The sequence below is a fragment of the Leopardus geoffroyi genome, chromosome A2, assembly GCF_018350155.1.
Source record: "Leopardus geoffroyi isolate Oge1 chromosome A2, O.geoffroyi_Oge1_pat1.0, whole genome shotgun sequence".
NCBI lineage: Eukaryota > Metazoa > Chordata > Mammalia > Carnivora > Felidae > Leopardus > Leopardus geoffroyi.
This window is the reverse complement of record NC_059331.1, coordinates 111938081-111957118: the sequence shown is the minus strand read 5'-3', so window position 1 is coordinate 111957118 and position 19038 is coordinate 111938081. Positions and strand designations below refer to the sequence as shown.

At 36.3% G+C, this 19038-nt stretch overlaps 1 protein-coding gene across 14 annotated transcripts in view; it reads right to left on the bottom strand.

Annotated features, from left to right (window-relative positions):
- The window catches only part of HDAC9 (histone deacetylase 9), a 944501-nt gene that overhangs the window by 44732 nt on the left and 880731 nt on the right, over positions 1-19038 (bottom strand). For all 14 annotated transcript variants that reach the window (XM_045495014.1, XM_045495020.1, XM_045495015.1 and 11 more), the window contains one exon: positions 11676-11760. In XM_045495014.1, coding sequence (XP_045350970.1) covers positions 11676-11760 — 85 coding nt within the window. The remainder of the gene's footprint in view (positions 1-11675; positions 11761-19038) is intronic.

Here is a 19038-nt window from a genome sequence, read left to right as displayed (position 1 = left end):
ATATATATATACACTTATTATAGTTACTGTTATATAGATTATGTTTCTCTGAAGAACTCAGAGTAGTAGGTGAAAATCAAGGTGAACTTGGAACATCTTGTGATGCCAAAAACTAAGAAAATGCTCACAAAAAGATAGGACCATGTCCAAAGGACATAGGAGCTAGCCTGGAAAAGATCCAAAGCGAGAATAATTTGCAACAAAATTAATAATGGGAAGAGAAAGGACAGTTCCTCATTACTTCTAAGGAGTAAGGGAAATAGAAAATCAGCATTGGAACACCCGAGTAATAATTTTATTTTATTTTATTTATTATATTTTTTTTTAATTTTTTTTTTCAACGTTTATTTATTTTTGGGACAGAGAGAGACAGAGCATGAACGGGGGAGGGGCAGAGAGAGAGGGAGACACAGAATCGGAAACAGGCTCCAGGCTCTGAGCCATCAGCCCAGAGCCTGACGCGGGGCTCGAACTCCCAGACCGCGAGATCGTGACCTGGCTGAAGTCGGACGCCCAACCGACTGCGCCACCCAGGCGCCCCCCGAGTAATAATTTTAGCAGGCACAATCTACCAATGGCTGCTAAAATTAGTGGATAAGCTTGGGGAGAAACAGGATATTTGCATAATTGCAAACTATCTTTCCGACATATTTATTCATGCCATAGGGAAGCATTATAACATCACATTGGAGAGCTCCTTAATCAAGTGATCAAGTTTAACCTCACCAATAATAAGACATATTCACATTATGTACCATGGATCTGAACCACTAAGAAACTGCATCACTGCTGTGGTAATCTTGTCCAAAATGCACACCCTCAATCTATTCATGAAAAACATCAGAAAATACAAAGCTGAAAGGTATTCTTTAAACGAACTGACCAGCACTCTTTAAAAGTGCCAAGGTCATAAAAAGACTGGGGAACTGTCACAGATGGGAGAAGACTGAGACATGACAACTAAATGCAATGTGTCAATCAAAGACTGAATCCTGGAACAGAACAAGGAAAAGAGTGAACAAACTGGTGGACTCCTTTGTCTATAGTTTAGTTAACAGAATTATATTACTGTTAATTTGTTACTTTCTGTAATTATTGCTACGGTTATGCAAGATGTTAACGTTAGGGGAAGTTGAGTGAAGGTCATATGAGAACTTTGTATTATAATTGCAACTTTTCTCTAAATGTAAAATCATTTCAAAATAAAAAGTTTCAAAAAGTCACCTTTTTAAATCTGGCAGCAGAAAGGCCACTGTGACCACAGTGAGACTGCAACCACACTAGACTGGTTCTGACAGGGACTGGAACTAAGAAAATGGAGATGGCTAGATAGAAACATTTTTTCAAGATTTGGTTCCTAAAGGGTTGAAGAGAGATAGGTAGTAAGCTAAAGGAGTGAGGTAGTTGGAGGTTGGTTTTTGTTTTTTTTTTTGTTTTGTTTTGTTTTTTAAGATGAGGAGTATTTTAGGATGCTTAAATGCTGATGGCAATGAACAGTTCAAAGACAGCAGTTTGGTAGCTATAATTTACTCTAAGGTTTGTTGCTGAGATTAAGGAGGGAGGTAAAGGTAAGATGGATAGAGGTTTGAGGAGAGAGAAGTTTGAAGAAGTGTAGTTTGAGAGAGAGAGAGTAAATTGACCTGAGTAATACAGTAGGATTATAATGGGCCCATTTGAATTTGGTGATCATAAATTTACAGGAGGCCAAAGTACTACGATTCAGGATAATCATGAGCAGACCTGTTAACTTAGGTACAGTATTGGAGAAAGTTCTTTGTAGAATATATCCAGGGTAGAGATTTTATTAGATTGGTAAAGAAGGCCAAGATTTTTAGGGCAGCTTGAAAGGTAGAAGGGCAAAAGAATTTGGGCATTAACTGTTTTCAAGGTGGACACAGAAGTGAAGAAAGGAAAGGAAAATGAATTAAGAGAAATGATAAAACAAATGAAACGAAATGAAATAAAATAAAGAGTCTTAGGTGTGTGAGTCAACAACTCTATGGCATATGGGTCTGATGTATCCCTCACTATCAGAGATATACCTGCCAGTACTGGCTTAGGACTTTTTTTTCCCCCCAAGTCTGCCAAGACACTAACAGATGGTCATCTGTTCTCCAGGTTCTTATTATTTCCTTTTTTATTCTTTATCCCTATGAGTCCATGTCTTAAAAACAAAACAAAACAAACAAAAGAAAACAACATAAAACCCCTTTTTTATTACCTTAGTGGAACTCCATGGAGAAGTGAAAGTAAATGAGTATTTTTAATCCGTTATCATTCCTTGAAAATAGTGCCTCTCCTCTATTTTAACCCCACAGATAAGGCTTATTATTCTCTTGTTTCTCTTTTCTGCTGACTTTCCCTAGTGGCTTGTGCCCTTGTATATTTGATTTTATCCATTTATTTAAATATGTATGTTTATTTATTTATTTGAATTCATATTTTGTTGAATTTCATCTCTGCATATACTGGGGTCTAAATTAGGGATACTTTTCCTCCAGAAAGAAAGTGCATTTGCTTCCTTCAGAACCAGGAGTAGACCAAGATAAAACCTCACTGGTACCCATCAAATTCATATCCCCAACTTTGATGCAGACCTTATGCTTTACTGTGCAGTTACAACACTGATACTGTCACTTGACCCAGGGATACTCTCCCTTTTTGTGTTACTTACTCTATTAAATTTCAGTTTATTTGTTTTTTCATCCTATTCCCTTACATGCTAGCAAGCCCAGTAATGTATTAAAATAGTCTGTTTTAATGTATGCAGAATCTATTATATTTTAAAAGAGGTATAGTTTAGTGTCTATCCTGGGATACTTGGGAATAGGAAATGTGGTGGAACTCTGCCCTTAACTGTGAAATGAGGAAGAGGAAGGTCATATGCTTTAACAGAAAGAAAAAGGGTTTTGACAGCAAAGTCAGACCAGAATTCAAGTCTTTGTTGACTGCTTACTTGAGGAAAGACCTTCAACAAGCAACCTAAACTTGCTAAGCCTCAATTTATTAATGAACAAGATGAGGAAACTAATTATTCACTGCAGAGCTGTGTGAGGACTAGATGTAATGTATATAAACACCTAGCAAATTACCTTCTCCCAAACTTGACCTTCTAACATGCCTTATCTCAGTGAATGGTATTGAATGTGTGTGTGAAGCTTATCTGGGTGCTAACAGCTGAGTATATAATTACAGTGCAATCCTATTCTTAAAGAGTGTTCAGTCCTAGAAACACGCAGTTTTATTTATTCTTGTGGTTTGATTAGTTTTGCCTTAGTAGAACACGAGTGAAAGAAAACTTGTAACCATAGATGCAGCTGGAATTAAAAAAAAATTCCAGACAAGTTAAGTCTCTAAGCAGATAGCAGATTTTCCTTTAGATTCAGGTATATTCTAGTATTAGTGCTCCACCAAACAATAATCAGAGTCTCAACATGTCAAGAGAATGGTTAATTAGAAGTTCAAAATCAACATTCAAAGAGCCACATGTGCAAGTCTGACCTGGCTCTGATACAAGTAAGGGTTGGTGGGGTTAATAGTGGGAAAATGTCTAATGCTGCTTTTCTTCAGTGAAGGTCTGCCTGGCCCAGGGCTGCAACGTCAAGGCCTCTGTCTAAACCAAAAAATCTATGACAAATAGCAGCTCACACCTGACAACAGTCAAGGTTTTAAACTCAACAGGGTAGGGATTTGAAATTCTGCCAATCCTTGCATTTTTCTGTGATTAGATGTATTTCACAAGTTTACAAGGGGCTCCAAAGTGGATTCATAGCTCCACGGCTCCTTATAATTTGGCACTGCCCTTCTAGAACGGACTAAACCTCAATTAACCAGAATTTACAAAACTCCAAATCTTCAGTTAAATTGATTTTTTCCCCTAAATATGTCATTTTTCAAAGAAATGGAAAAAGTATACACAAAAAGTACAAATAATGAATTTATTTGTGAGATAGACTAACATAATGGCTAAGACTATATACTCTGGAGATAGACTGCTTGATTTATGATGTTGCCTTTATCCAGTTTTTAACTGTGCGACCTTGGAGAAGTTGATTAACCTAGATGTGCCGCAGTTTACTTGGCTGTAAAATGGAAATGAAAATAGTACCTACCTCATAGGGTTGTTAGGAAGATTAAATGAGTTAATCTATATTAATAAGAGTGTTTAGAACAGTACCTTGCACACTGAAAACACTTAATAATTATTACTTTACTATTTGCTAGCAGTTTACAGGGTTTACATTGTATAAATAATTTAATCTAATGTCCCTCCATGACTTCACTGTAGTGAAAAACTCATATTTAGAATGATGATGCCTTTCCCCTAATTTCAAGCATTTCAATCAACAAAATTTCTTCTTTAAAGAAAAGTCTACACCTGACCTGGGGCTCAAACTCACAATCCCAAGATCAAGAGTCACAAGCTCTTTTTCTTCTTCTTGTTCTTTTTTTTTTTTTTTTAATGTTTATTTATTTTTGAGAGAGAGAGAGAGAGAGAGAGAGAGAGAGCGAGCACATGAGCAGGGGAGGGGCAGAGAGAGAGAGGGGGAGACAAAATCAGAAGCAGGGTCCAGGCTCTGAGCTGTCGGCACAGAGCCTGATGCGGGGCTCAAACCCACAAATGTGAGATCATGACCTGAGCCGAAGTTGGACGCTCAACCGACTGAGCCACCCAGGTGCCCCATGAGTCACACGCTCTTCTGACTGAGCCAGCCAGATGCCCCAAATATCTTCTTAAGTCTAATATCATTCATCTTGCTCTCCAAACCTTTTCTTCCTCTGCTGTTCCCTATCACAGGAGGTGACACCAACAACTACTCAGTTGTTCAAGCTTGATACCTGGAAATTATTAATTCTCTCCATGCCAATTAATTACCATCGCAAGTCAATTCTCCTTCCGAATTAAACTGCTCACATCTGACAATAAGCCATGCGAAATCTCCTGTCCTTTTTGCAGGCATAATAATCTTGTGAAGTGCAGATTTGAGCATGTTCCTTCCCTGACTGAAATGAGTCCTCAGATCCTTCTGAGTTAAAACCTTTCCAACATTGTGGGTATCTCTTCTTCTCTCCTGGATCTCAATAGGATGGAGGTAGAGGAGAGAGGAAAAGAGAAAGATATATCAAAAAAAGGTAGAAAATCAAAATACAGTAAGAAGGAGCAAAAAAAAAAAACCACAAAACTTAATGTGGTTGAGGCTTTGGGTATGGAGTTAAAGAACCTAGTAAAGGTTGCAAGATGATTTATGCAGCGCATGTTGCAATATGGGGAACAATCCTTTAATCCATGTGCATAGCCCCTGAGGTCAAGATATTGGACAGTTTCCTCACAATAGATATATGCAAATTCCTTTCAGTTTAGAAACAATCTGGATTTTCTCCTTAATTGTGATGTAAATGCCCCTTCTCCTTGTTAAGGGGGTGGATAAGGGGAATTAGAACTATGGGAGGAGATGGCTGAGAAGGGCATTTCACTTAAAAGAAAACAATGGTTGTCTCTTTAGAACAAATCTTACCTTACTTTAATAGCTTTGTTTCATTAATTACTATACATAAATCTCTCATACTGCTCTGATGATCTACTTAGTGGGTACATCAACAGTGTTTATATTTTATTTTACCAACTAGTTATCTCCCTTGGAAATAGAGTAGAAATGAAACCAACAAAATTAACTTGCCATTGTTTGCTTGCAACATCAGTTGTTACTTCTTATTTCATTGTGGTGCCTAAACCAGTGGATCAGTGACTACCTTATAGTCAATTACCTAGTTCCACAGTATATTCTCCTGCAGTGAGAAAATTGTATTCTTTTTCATATTGGCCTCAAAAGTGGAATAAATTCAGAGGACCATAAATTCACTTCTCATTGCCCTAAATAATACGTGTGTGTGTGTGTGTGTGTGTGTGTGTGTGTGTGTGTGTGTGTTTTAAGAAATAGGGCCTACTGACAAATTTTACATGCAGGAAACATGGGTGTTATTTGATAAGAACATACATGACAAATACTGTCCTTTCCTTATTCTGGCCTATGTCACTATTTTGTTGTGATTGGCATAAAATGGAATTCTAAGACTCCAATTCACTAAACAAGGGAAGAATCACTAGGGTGGGGAAAAGATGAAAGTGGGGGGGGGGGTGGAGTGGGAAAATTCCAACCATTTTTTTAATGATCTTGCTTCTTATTTGCCATTTTGTTGCCACAGTAGCTCCAATTTAGAAAAGCAGTATGGTGATATGCCATGCCATTCTTACTGAAATTTCTCAGAGAAGCTAAGTGACTTGCTCCTCATCATGTTTGTGAGTGGTAGAGAGGATCATATTGGAGTTACTGTCATTTTAAAATCCTCTATCCTGGTGTTTTTCAACTTATCAGCTGCGGAGGGTTGTAGCTAAATTTGTAAAGAATCCTCAAATTCTTGTGTACATATATATTTTTCTTGATCCACAAATCAAAAGATACTATGATTATCACTATTATCATTCAGGAGGTCTACAAAATTGGTTGACACTTAAAAAGTACTCTTCTTACTAAAAAGTGAGTAAGTGAAAGGAAACCATGGCTCTATACTTGTGGTTTTCATATTTTGGGGTTTCACAGATCAATATCAATATCATTCATTATATGTTTTAGAGCTTAAAATTATAGCCTTTCAAATAACATGGATTGAGTTTTATGGAAAACTGACTTCATAATTCCTCTCTTCAAAATCAGTAAAAATGTTATCATGGGCCAGGACTGGTGTGAAAAATGTCATTTGGGAACCCTGCTTCTCACCTTACAATGAAAAAGAAGGGAAGAAGAGTTCAATGGACTCTGTAACTTGTTAGGGTGGGTTTTAGAAAAGGAAACATACAGATGAGGGTTCTTTATCCTTCTCTGGGCCTACTCTTACCTGGCATCACTCACTGGTGATTATAGCCACCAGCAAACTATTAGTTTCAGCTCTGAGAATTGCCACCTCTAAGATTAGTGATGAAAGTGGTAGCTCACAAGTAATTCATGTTCCTCCTAACTTAGAAGTGATTCATCATTATGGGTTAAGGAAGACAGAAGAAAAGAGCTCATACATAATTTGCCTATTCTTCTCAATCTCTTATCTGCATGGGCTAGCCAAGGAGTTATGTTAGTTAGTTAAGAAAATTAACCCGGGCTAAGAAAAAAATGTGGCAAATATGGACAGATCAACGGATTCAACTGATTCAACTGTTATTCATTCAATAAACATTTGCACAATGCCTACCCTGGACAGTGTGTAAAGAATATAGCAATTAAAAACAAATAACACCAGCAAAAACAATCTCTGCCATGAAAACACACAGGAAATGTACCTAATCTAGAATAACAATAAAGGGAGACTCATACATGGCTTCTCAAAAGAGATAACATCTGAGCTAAGTCTAGAAAACTTGATAGGGATGAGGCAGAACACTTGTTACCAAAGTGAACAGCATGTGCAAACAAGAAGCTTCTTGACCATCTCAAACATAGTTGATCTTTGTATACATCCGCCATCTTGAGATGAAACCAGACCCTAACCTGTCAGGAGGGGTCTTTATTACCTGTCAGGAATAATGATTGCCCTGCCGTTGCCTCGTAAGGTCTTTCTTTCTTAGCTAAATGAGTAACATAAACAAGGACAGGACAACAGGGATGATCCTGCTGCCAAATATTCCCATACATGTGGCCAGGCAAAGGGCCAATGCTAATCACAGCCTCCAGCACCTGCATACCCTCAGCTGGGGGGCTCTGTTCTCAAAGAGAAATTCACAGAAGGCCTGTCAGCACCTTGCTGTCTGTCTTGGGACAAGGCTATCTAGGAACTTGCCTGAATGTTTCCCACATGCTACAAATCCTGCTTCTCGACATTTACATAGTTTTCTGATACTGTAGTCCCAAACCGTAGCACAAAAGAATCCTTCACAACCTATACTAACAATTCAAACACCTCCCAAAGTTAAAAGGAGGCACCTGTGAGATGCTCAGAGACATATGTGAAGAGGGGGTTCTTCAGTTAAACAAAGGCCACCTTAAAGGCAACCTGTGCAGTTGCAAAGGACTCCCATATACAGAAGGGCCCGCATGTTGCATTCAGTGCTCTGCTGTCACCTTCATGAAATTATAGTATTTTTTTTAACAAGGAAGTATTCACACATTTTCATTTTGCACTGGGATCTGCAAATTATGTAGTGGGTCCTGACTACTTTCCCCACCAAAGGGGTAAAGGGGAGCCTAGTCAAGGGCCTGAAGCCCTATGAGAGGACTTGAAATGGAAGAGTGAGTTATAAAACAGAGGAAAATAAAAGTAAGAGTACAATTTTATAGTTTGTAAGGAAATCTAGCATTGTTTGCTAAGGCAGAAGCCCATAATTTTAATTTCTCAAGCCATTATGAAGTTTGTTACTCAGAAACACCCACATTATTTTATTGCTTAATGGACCTTATGCAGCCCTTTTCTGGTTCTTTAGTCTGGAAGAGTGGCCCCAAAGACATACAATTCAAATGGTTCCAAAAGACACACAATTCAAAGAACTACATAAAAATGTACCACATAGTGTCAAAGCCACAGTCTCAAACAACTTTCTCTGCACTGTTTTCTACTTCATGTCCCAAATGACAAGAGATCATTCTCATCTTGTATTTGTCTTTCCCATTACAACCTTTACTCACCAGTTCCTTCTTAACCACAACTCGAGTTCTCCCTGTGGTATGTTACTATCAGTCTTTCCTGGCAAATATCTTTTCACATCACTAACACCTTGATTTTTATCAGGAATGGCTGAATAATTTGCAGGGCCCAGTGCAAAATAAAAATGTGGGCCCCTTTTTCAAAACTTAGTAAGAATTTAAAGGCAACAATAGGAAGAGCATGAAACTATGCACTGGGTCCTTATAAGTGTGGAGTTATGTGACTGCACAGGCTGAACATCCAAGAAGCCATCTTTAATTCTCAGTGGCCAAAATTGGGTCACATACCCCATTCCTTAACCAATCACTATTTAAGTGGGTTAACTAGTTTAGGCTTAGACTAAGAACAGCTTCCCTGGAACTGGGCATAAGTTCATCTTCTCTGAGTTGCATGGTATCTGGTGGCAAGGATTCATGACTAAAACCAGGCTTCTTTTGAGTAGAAGTTAGGAAGGCATTGTTGCTGAGTAGCCAACAACAGTACCCACTATGTCATGTATCCATGGCTAAGAAAGAGGAGGTCTTCAGAAACTCCCTTTGATGCAAGCTCTCATTCCCTAGGGCCTTGAAGATCAAATCCTCCCAACTTAACTCTGCCTGCTTTCCATTCCCAGGCCCCTATGCACTTTAAATATCTCCCCTGCTGTCAACCCGTTCCACAGGTACATGGAGGGGTGAAAAGATGTGATTCCCATACTCCTGACTATCATCAAAAGAAGGAACCAAGACTAACAGACCATAAAGTACACAAAAAACTCAAATAATAGAAGAAATTTAAGGAAAAATGCTACTAATTAAAATCCATGTGTTAGTGTTGAGAGTTAGTGGAAGTACTGGGTTTACAAATGCTGGACCTCAGTAGGAGTTTAGAAAGACAGGGGATTTTAAATGGGGATAGTTGTCAGTGTTGACTGCTGTGGAATGCATTTTAGAACAGAAGACTAATTCACAATCCACAGTGGTAGAATTCTCATAGAGCAAGTTTTGATAGTAGAATGAGTCTTTTTCAAGAGACAAACAGGTTTGTTTGGCTAGAGCAGACTGAAAAAATCACTCAAAAATGTCAGTGGTAAAGTCATGCAGTAGAAAGTTATTACCAGGAAATTAGATCTAATACAAAAGGCAACAGTACAGTTTTTGAAGATGTACACTAACTGTGATTTTTTCATACCTATGTGAAAATTGAGAGCTTGCTTTTGTTACTGTCTTCCAAACATTCGCTCTTCATCTGGCCCAAATCCTGTTCAGTCCTTAAGACCAAGCTCAGGCCCTATCACTGCCAACAGGCCTTCCCTGAACCTTCCTTGAACCTTCCTCACTTTCTAGTATCTCTCAACCCCACTGAAAGTGACTTAAGAAAGAGAATGCTCCTTCTCTACTGTCTCAGTGCACCTCATGACCCCATATTGGAAGGATCTATTGAAGCGTCTCTCACTCACTGGACTATAACTCTTTGATGCCAGAAACTCTACTTATTCTTCTTCATAACTTCTGTGCCTTGATGACTGATGAAATTATCTTCTATCAACATATCATAAGTATTAAAGAATGCTTAATACAATCAGAAGATACATAAGAACAATAACTTTTAATAATCTACGTGTATAATGGCAAAAGAACGCTCAGAATAAAAGAAAATAATATGTATAAAAAGTAGGTATTTTTATACTATTGATTACCTGAAAGGGGTATTAGAGTGGATGTAGATGAATATGAGAAGGTTGTCAAAGATCATTTTAAGATCCCTTTCCTTAAGATCCAGAACAATATATAATAGAGTCTCTTAATTTACTCTCAATGGAAATGAGACAATATAATGACAGATTTTGGTTCCAAATATTTGAATGTTTACATTTCTAGTCTCTGAAGATCCTTGAAATTTGGACTTTATTCCAGTTATGATATAACTAATAAACATTTATGGGGAACCTATGACCCTCAATCCATGCAATAATGAAATTAAGTAAAGTGGAGATTGCTTTGAGCTCCTATATGGCATGATTTGTAAATAGTCACAGCACCCCACATACACCCATATCTCAAAATTGCTTCTGAGCTAGCAAAGTCAAAAACTTAGAAAGCTGGAAGGTGGTTTCTTTAGTGGTATTTAAAAAATGCTTCTATAGGACCATAGCAAAGCTAAGCGTTTTCCTGATTCTTCTTCACACATAATTTTGCCATTTGGTTCTTCCCTTCATGCTAACTTTCGTGTTAATTCATGCTTGATTTCAAGTGTGTGTATGTGTGTTTATGTGTGTGACGGGAAATGGATAGTAAAGTTTCTGACTTTCCCTCCTTTGTTTAGATTTTCTTTTCCTTTGTTTTTATTTTTTTTTTACCGTTTATTTTTATTTTTGAGAGCTAGAGAGACAGAGCATGAGTGGGGGACGGGCAGAGAGAGAGGGAGACAGAATCCGAAGCAGGCTCCTGGCTCTGAGCTCTCAGCACACAGCCCAATGTGGGGCTCGAACTCACAGACTGTGAGATCATGACCTGAGCCGAAGTCAGCGGCTCAACCAACTGAGCCACCCAGGGACCCCTAGACTTTCTAGTAGTGAGGCTTTTTCACTAACTTTCTCCTCTCTTGACAAACTGAAAACCAGTAAATGATTCCTTAATTCTAACATCATTAGGAGATAACTTACCCTTAGTTAAGATTAGACAATATAATTAAAATTTCTATATTAATTTCATTTTTTAATGGATACTTAGTGGTAGTAATGGAAAAAGAATCCAAGCACTTGGAAAATATGAGAAAAACATGGTTCTAAATATAGAGGCTCTGAGTTATCAGTGTAAGGTTAGATTAAGCACATTAAGAGCAAGGCAGTAACACATTTAGGTATAAATACATAATGTGTGTAAATTAGAATTCTAAATATGTTTCTCATATTTGAGAAGCTCAAATATGTTTTTCATGTGTTCTCATTCTCAATGTGTTTAATTAATTGTACCTGATTAGAAATTAAAAAAAAATTAAAGACATACTTTGAATTTCAATGATCTTCTGTAAAGAAATAACAGCATTCATATTCGGGGTTTGGTGGAGAATATCTTCTGCAAGCGGCTCCAGCTGCAAGAAGAGTAGATAATAAAGAGCAGAATATTATGACTTTATAGTAAGTCTGACAGAAGCAAAGCAAATTGAAACAACCTTAAAAAAAAAAAAAAGGCTGCCCCAAGAACGAGTTAACATTTTCATTTTGCTGATAGCAGTTCTAAAAGTGTAACCAGTTTTATTTTCTGTTTTGTAGCCATGTAATTGAATTCCAAAGGGCTTTTCTATTGGTCACAAAACTAATCTATGAAGTCCCTGAAGCAGGTGCATGTCTGTGTATTATTCATTAAAAATCTGAGTTATTTGTGTAATTTTTGTGGGTTCTTCACAAACCAAATTCCATCATGTCTGTATGTGCAGCTGGGCCCTGCAAACAAAACCTCGGGGAAGTTGCAGTAGACGGAAAGTGGGCAGTCTATTATCCATACTTTCGTAGTATTTTTACATCCGGCCACCTTACACTTTCGGACACTTCACAGTAGAAAGCCATAAGACATAGCTGCTCTTACTCAATTGCGGTTAAAGAAATGGTAGAGAAAATGTTCAAATAAAACCAGAGCTAAAATAACTGCATGTTTAAAAGGGAAATAACTTTGCATTTTCATTTAACTTCTACTATAGTCATAACTAGGCAGAAGTCCATGTGGAAGCACAGGACAAATTCCTGTCTTGCAAATCTATCATGATCTTCTGGAATTACAATGATTTTTCATGGACAAGCTTTGCAAACATTGCTCTGTGAGAAATGAAGAGGAACATTAAATAATTTATGGATTTTTCTGGCAGAACTAAATCTGATGATGCATCCTGGGAATACCTTGGTGATGTTGCTTGGTGTGTAGCGGCAGAAACCGCACACCCAGAACCTTGCAAACAAAATAGCTGTCTAGCTATTGAAATCCAGAAAGCAAGGAAAGTAATAGTAACAAAGGTATTTAAAAAAAAGGAGTTTTCTTAGAAAATCTGAAGTTAGTAGTCACAAATTCAAACTGATGGTCAAATTATAATATGGCTTGAAAAGGAACCGATGTCACTAGACATTGTACTGAAAAACTCATCTATGTCTCTTTTTCTGTAGAAAAAAACCTAAAAACTCAGGAATTCCAAGTTTCCACAGCATATGTGAGTGAATCTTCCCCCTAGGGTCTCTCTGAATTGATTATTCTATACTTCAATCATGGAATCTAAAACAATAGCACCTTTCTTCCAGATGCCATAGGATAACTGAGTAGCTCAGGGATATTTATATATGGGTAAATTCACTAAATACAACTTTCAAGAAGGTTCTTTTCAGCTGCCAAAGAAAAACCTTTAAAACATCAAAAGGTTATTTGCAATACAGTTTAGCAAGAGAGAAAAAAAGTGTCAGTGAAAAGGTTCTGTAATCTCAAATTCTTAAAATTTGTTAAAATCAATTTTTAAATCTGGTATTTCATATAGTATCTTCAAGAATATGTTACCCTAGTTAACACCCTCTTAACTCAAAGGAAGTAATGAATCATAGGCAGTAGGTTACTTGGAAAACTTACTCAAGAATCAGATAGGGTTGAACTACCTTTCTTATAAATACTCCTTTCACTTCAGTCTCAGAGCTTAAAGAACATTTTTAATAGAAATCAGGTAGAATTTACTAACAAAATTTTTGAAACATCACCCTATGTTCAAATATCTAAGAACAAAACAATGAGGTGATTTCAGCATATTTAGTTCTTCAAAAAGCTCTCCTGTGCCATTAGGGGGAAAATGCTGACAAATTAAAAGGTGCAGGCTACTGGAAAGAAAACTACAGGCAGATCATTAATGTAAAAACCTCATTTCTGGAATTCTCCTGCATTGAGGTTTGTGGGCTATTTTTAAGATCTGGGTTATGCAGAACGTAAATGTGATTCAGGGTGTTGAGAGTAAAAATACAAACCACACTAAACCTTCAATTTGGAATGATCAGTTAAATATGATAAAGTTGTGTCTACTTATAAAAGCAACCTAGAGAATTAAAGCAATTACACTGATAATTTAAACCCCCAAACCATTTCCCTGCATGTTTTTAGGTGAATGCCATTTGGAGGATTTAATCTTCAATAAATTGCTGCAATTTGCTTCATTTTGAGGATATACACACAGACAGAGATGAATTCAGAAAGTTCTCAGTGTAGGTTCTTTATTTTTCCTTAGGTAGCTCTGCAGAGAAGGTAATAGGTAATATTCTGAGTTGGCAAGAAGGCAAGTAGCATTTAGGGTCTGTTTTCATAAGAGAGACCACAGAATTGAGTTGTCTTTTCTAGAGTGTTTGTTGATTTAATCATTCAAAATTATAAGCACTAAAAATATCTGCTTGAAGCATTTATTTAACAAATATTTATAAGTATTGGTATAACTAACTATAATGAAATAATATTAAATGAATAGTCATTTTTCTTAAATTTGGACAGAAACTAACAATATGCAGTAAAGCTCTGTTATGTATTTGGTTTGGCTGATAAGATACAGCAAAAACATTGGCTGTTGAGGCTAATCAATGTTAGTAAGAGTTATTAAAATATAAATAAGGAAGTAATTTACATAAAACAATACTTTTGTATGCAAAACTTATAGTAAGATAAAACAGATGCAGATGAAGGAAATATCACACATCCGTCATGCTGTCTTTGTTGAGCAATTCCATCAAGTGATGATAATTATCAGGGAGTAAGAAGATACACTAGATAATTTTTAACACAACCTTTTGACACATGAAGTTCTCATCCAGCATATTTAAAGCTTAAACGCAACCATTACTTACATAACTTCTTTATACAAATTTTCTGACTGTGACAGGGAAATTTATTTTTCTATATTTTTTACAGAAAGTGGCAATATCATATTGATATAATTCAAATGTTTGCTAAGTTTCACATATCGTGTAATTTCTAAGTATTACAGCTATTTTAAAACACCATAAAATTGTGGCTATTATCATGTTGTAAATAAGTAATTTTCAGATTCTTTAGAATCAGACCATTTAATCAAAATCATTTTAGTTGGCTAACATGCATTTATAGAAATAGGCAAAGGTATCCTTGGAGAAGCTCTTGAGTAAGAGTTTTAATATTTACTCTGTATTCATGAGACAAGAAAATCAACTTTATTATTTTCATGATTCAGAACTGAACAGAGAAAAGGCTAAACAGAGATTTTGCAATTAGGTACATGAGAACTGATGTATACATCAATCAAGCAGAGGATCTACTAACTACTCTTGTTAGCTTTTATGTTTCCCAAATACGCCCAGTGTTTCCACACTTTAATGCCTTTATTTATTCTGTTTCTTCTAAATTCTATTTTCTCTATCCTTATTTGAATTGGTGAAACCTTGCTAAATCATCCGAGGACCAATACGAACATTGCTCTGTGAAATCTTTTCTAAAATTCTCTGTGAGGGCAAATGGCTTCCACTTCTGTTCTTCCTTTCCACATAAATATTCATATTTACTCTACACATTTTTGTAGTAAGCCACGTCTGTCATTTTCCACTTTGTTGTGAGCCCTTTAAAGGCAAAGATATAGCCTGGTATATGGCGGGCATTAAAAAATATGTTGAATGGGGGCGCCTGGGTGGCTCAGTTGGTTAAGCCTCCGACTTCAGCTCAGGTCATGATCTCATGGTTCGTGGGTTCGAGCCCCGCGTTGGGCTCTGTGCTGACAGCTCAGAGCCTGGAGCCTGCTTCGGATTCCGTGTCTCCCTCTCTCTCTGACCCTCCCCCGTTCATGCTCTGTCTCTCTCTGTCTCAAAAATAAATAAATGTTAAAAATATTAAAAAAAATATGTTGAATGAAGGAAAGATTAATTGAAAGAAAACATAAAGAGGTTGTCTTTATTCTGGCCTCCAGAGCTAACATATCTAAGTGGGATAGGTTTTTTTCTTGGTTACCTGCTGTAGTTGGGGCATGGTTTTAGGGTGAAAGACTAGAAGGAATAATGGATAATTCATTTTTAAATCAATGTAATCGATTTTTAGTTGAGGTTTTAGTTGATTTTTGAACTTAAATTGACCATTCTTGAAACTTAGTTATTAAGTCCAGTAATGTGTAAATGAGTAATTTTGTATAGACTTTCTATATACACAATTATATCATCTGTGAATAATGAGACACCTGTTTATTTATCTTTAAACTTTATTTTTTGTTTCTTTTTCATACCCTATTACACAGTCTAGGACCACCAATGCAATGTTAAAATGAAGCAGTAAAAGTGAGCATCTTTTCCTTGTTTTTGATTTCAAAGAAAAATTCCCATATTTCACCCTTAAATCTGATGCTAACTACAGAATGTTTATAAATATCCTTTATCAAGTTAATAAATTTTCCTTTTATTCCTAGTTCGTCAAAAGTCATAATTGGGTGTTTAATTTATCAACTGATTTTTTTAGCATCTATTGAAATGGTTATGTTTCTTTATCATTCTCTTAATATGGTGAATTATAATTACTTATTTTGGAATGTTACTATGTTATGTTCCTGGCTTAAACATAATTTTGTTATGGGGTTTAAGATATTGAAGAATGGCTATAATTTTGTTTATGCTTATGAGCAGAATTTTCCTATAATATTCCTTTCTTATAATGTTTGTTCAAATTTAGGGTATCATATTATACTGGTCTCAAATAATTAGCTGTGTTCTTACTCCTACCCCCTTACTCTGAAAGAGTGTAAATTATAGTAGAATTCACTGGTGAAGCCATATGGGTTCACCATGGTACTTTCTCTTGGTAAATTTGGCTTTAAAGATTCAATTTTGAGGGCACCTGGGTGGCTCAGTTGGTTAAGCATCTGACTTCAGCTCAGGTCAGGATCTCCTGGCTCACAAGTTCAAGCCCCCCTGTTGGGCTGTGCTGACAGCTCAGAACCTACAGCCTGTTTTGGATCTGTGTCTCCTTCTTTTTCTGCCCCTCCCCTGCTTGTGCTCTCTCTCTCTCTCTCTCTCTCTCTCTCTCTCTCAGAAATAAATAAAAGCATTAAAAAAAGATTCAGTTTTGTAAATTATTATAGTATCATTCAAATTTTTGGTCTTCTTGATTCAGTTTTTTCAAGGTTATATTTTTATAAGAAATTTCCCATTTCAAATAAAATTTCAATTGTTTTACATAAACATTTTTTTAAATATTCTTTTGTAACCCACGCATTAAAATCTGTGGTAAGTCTACTTTTTCATTTCAAGTACTGGTAATGCATAACTTTTCTCTGTCTGTCTTGCTAGATTTCTATCAATTCTGTTAATTGTTTCAAAGAACTAAACTTTGACTTTTTTTTCCTTTTAAAAAATTTGTTTAATATTCATTTTTTTTTTTTTGAGAGAGAGAGAGACAGAGTGTGAGAGGGGGGAGGGGCAGACAGAGAGGGAGACAACAGAATCTGAAGCAAGCTGCAGACTATGACATGTGAGCACAGAGCCTGCTCAAACTCACAGTCTGTAAGATCATGACTTGAGCCAAAGTAGGACGCTTAACCAACCGAGCCGGCCAGGTGCCCCCTAAACTCTGAGTTTTGAATATCTTATACATTATATATTTGTTTTGTATTTCATTATTTCTTCTCTATACATATCTTTTGCTTACTTCATGTTTAATTCATGCTTTGATTTTCTAATTGCTTTAGTTCTATACTTCTATCTTTAATTTTAAAGTTTCTTCTATTCTAATATACACATTTAAAAGCTTTACATTTTCCCCAAATTCACCTTTATATACATGACACAAATTTTAATATTTCATATTTTCATAATCATTCAACTCAAAATATTTTCTAATACTCACTGTGATTTCTTTGGCACATGAGATATTGTACTTTGAAATCTCCAAATAAATGAGTTTTTCCAATTATTTTTTTATTTCAAATTACATAACTAGGGGCGCCTGGGTGACGCAGTCAGTTAAGCGTCCGACTTCAGCCAGGTCACGATCTCGTGGTCCGGGAGTTCGAGCCCCGCGTCAGGCTCTGGGCTGATGGCTCAGAGCCTGGAGCCTGTTTCCAATTCTGTGTCTCCCTCTCTCTCTGCCCCTCCCCCGTTCATGCTCTGTCTCTCTCTGTCCCAAAAATAAATAAACGTTGAAAAAAAAAATTAAAAAAAAAAATTACATAACTAAATTTTTTTTTAGTTTTGTTTTTATACTTCATTTTATTTTACACCATTGGTATCTTACTTTTATTTTACTGTAGTAAGAACACTTAACACAAATTCCAACCACTTAAAAAATTAAGTGTATAATACATTATTGTTGACTCCAGGAATAATGACATAGAGCAGATCACCAGAGCTTATTGATCTTGCTTGACTTAAACTTTATACTCATTGATTACTAACTCTCATTTATCTTTCCCTCCAACTCCTGACAACCGCCATTCACCCTCTCAGTCTATGAATCCGATTATTCTAGATACCTCACGTAAGTGGAATCATGCAGTATGTGTCTTTCTGCGAATGGACTGTTTCACTTAGCATAATGTCTTCAAGATTCATTCATGTTTCACATATTGCAAAATTTCTTTCCTTTTAAAGGCTGTATAGTATTCCATAACATGTATTTACCACATTTTCTTATTCATTCATCTTTCAGTAAACATTTAGCTTGTGTCCACATCTTGTCCTTGGTAAGTAGTGCTGCAATGATCATGGGAGTGCTATTATCTCTTCAAGATCCTGATCTTGCTGTATCATACAGCAGTTTTATATTTAACTTTTTAAGGGCCCTGTATACTGTTTTCTAGAGCAGTTGTACCATTCTGTATTCCCAACAATAGCATGCAAGGGTTCTAATTTCTCCACGTCCTTGCCAACACTCATCTTTGTGCCATTTTTGATAATAGTCATACTGACAGATGTGAGGTGACATCTCCGTGTGGTTTTGACTTGCATTTCTTGATGATTAGTGACATTAAGCATTTTTTCATATACTTTGTGGCCAGTATATGTCTTCTTTGGAGAAATTTCTGTTCAAGTCCTTAGTCCATAGTGTTAAAAGTTCTTATATTTTTTAGATGCCTTATCAGATATATGGTTTGCAAATATTTTTTCCAATTCCATAGATTGCCTTTACACTCTGTTGATTGTTTCTTTTGCTATACAGCTTTTTAATCTGATACTCTTGTTTATTCTCAGTTTTGTTGCCAGTGCTTTTGGTGTCATATCCAGGAAATCACTGCCAAGACCAAAGTCATGAAACTTTCCCTGGTTTCTTTTAGGAGTTTTACAGTTTTGGGTTTTACATTCAAATCTTAATACATTTTGAGTTTATTTTTGTATATGAGATAAGATAAGGG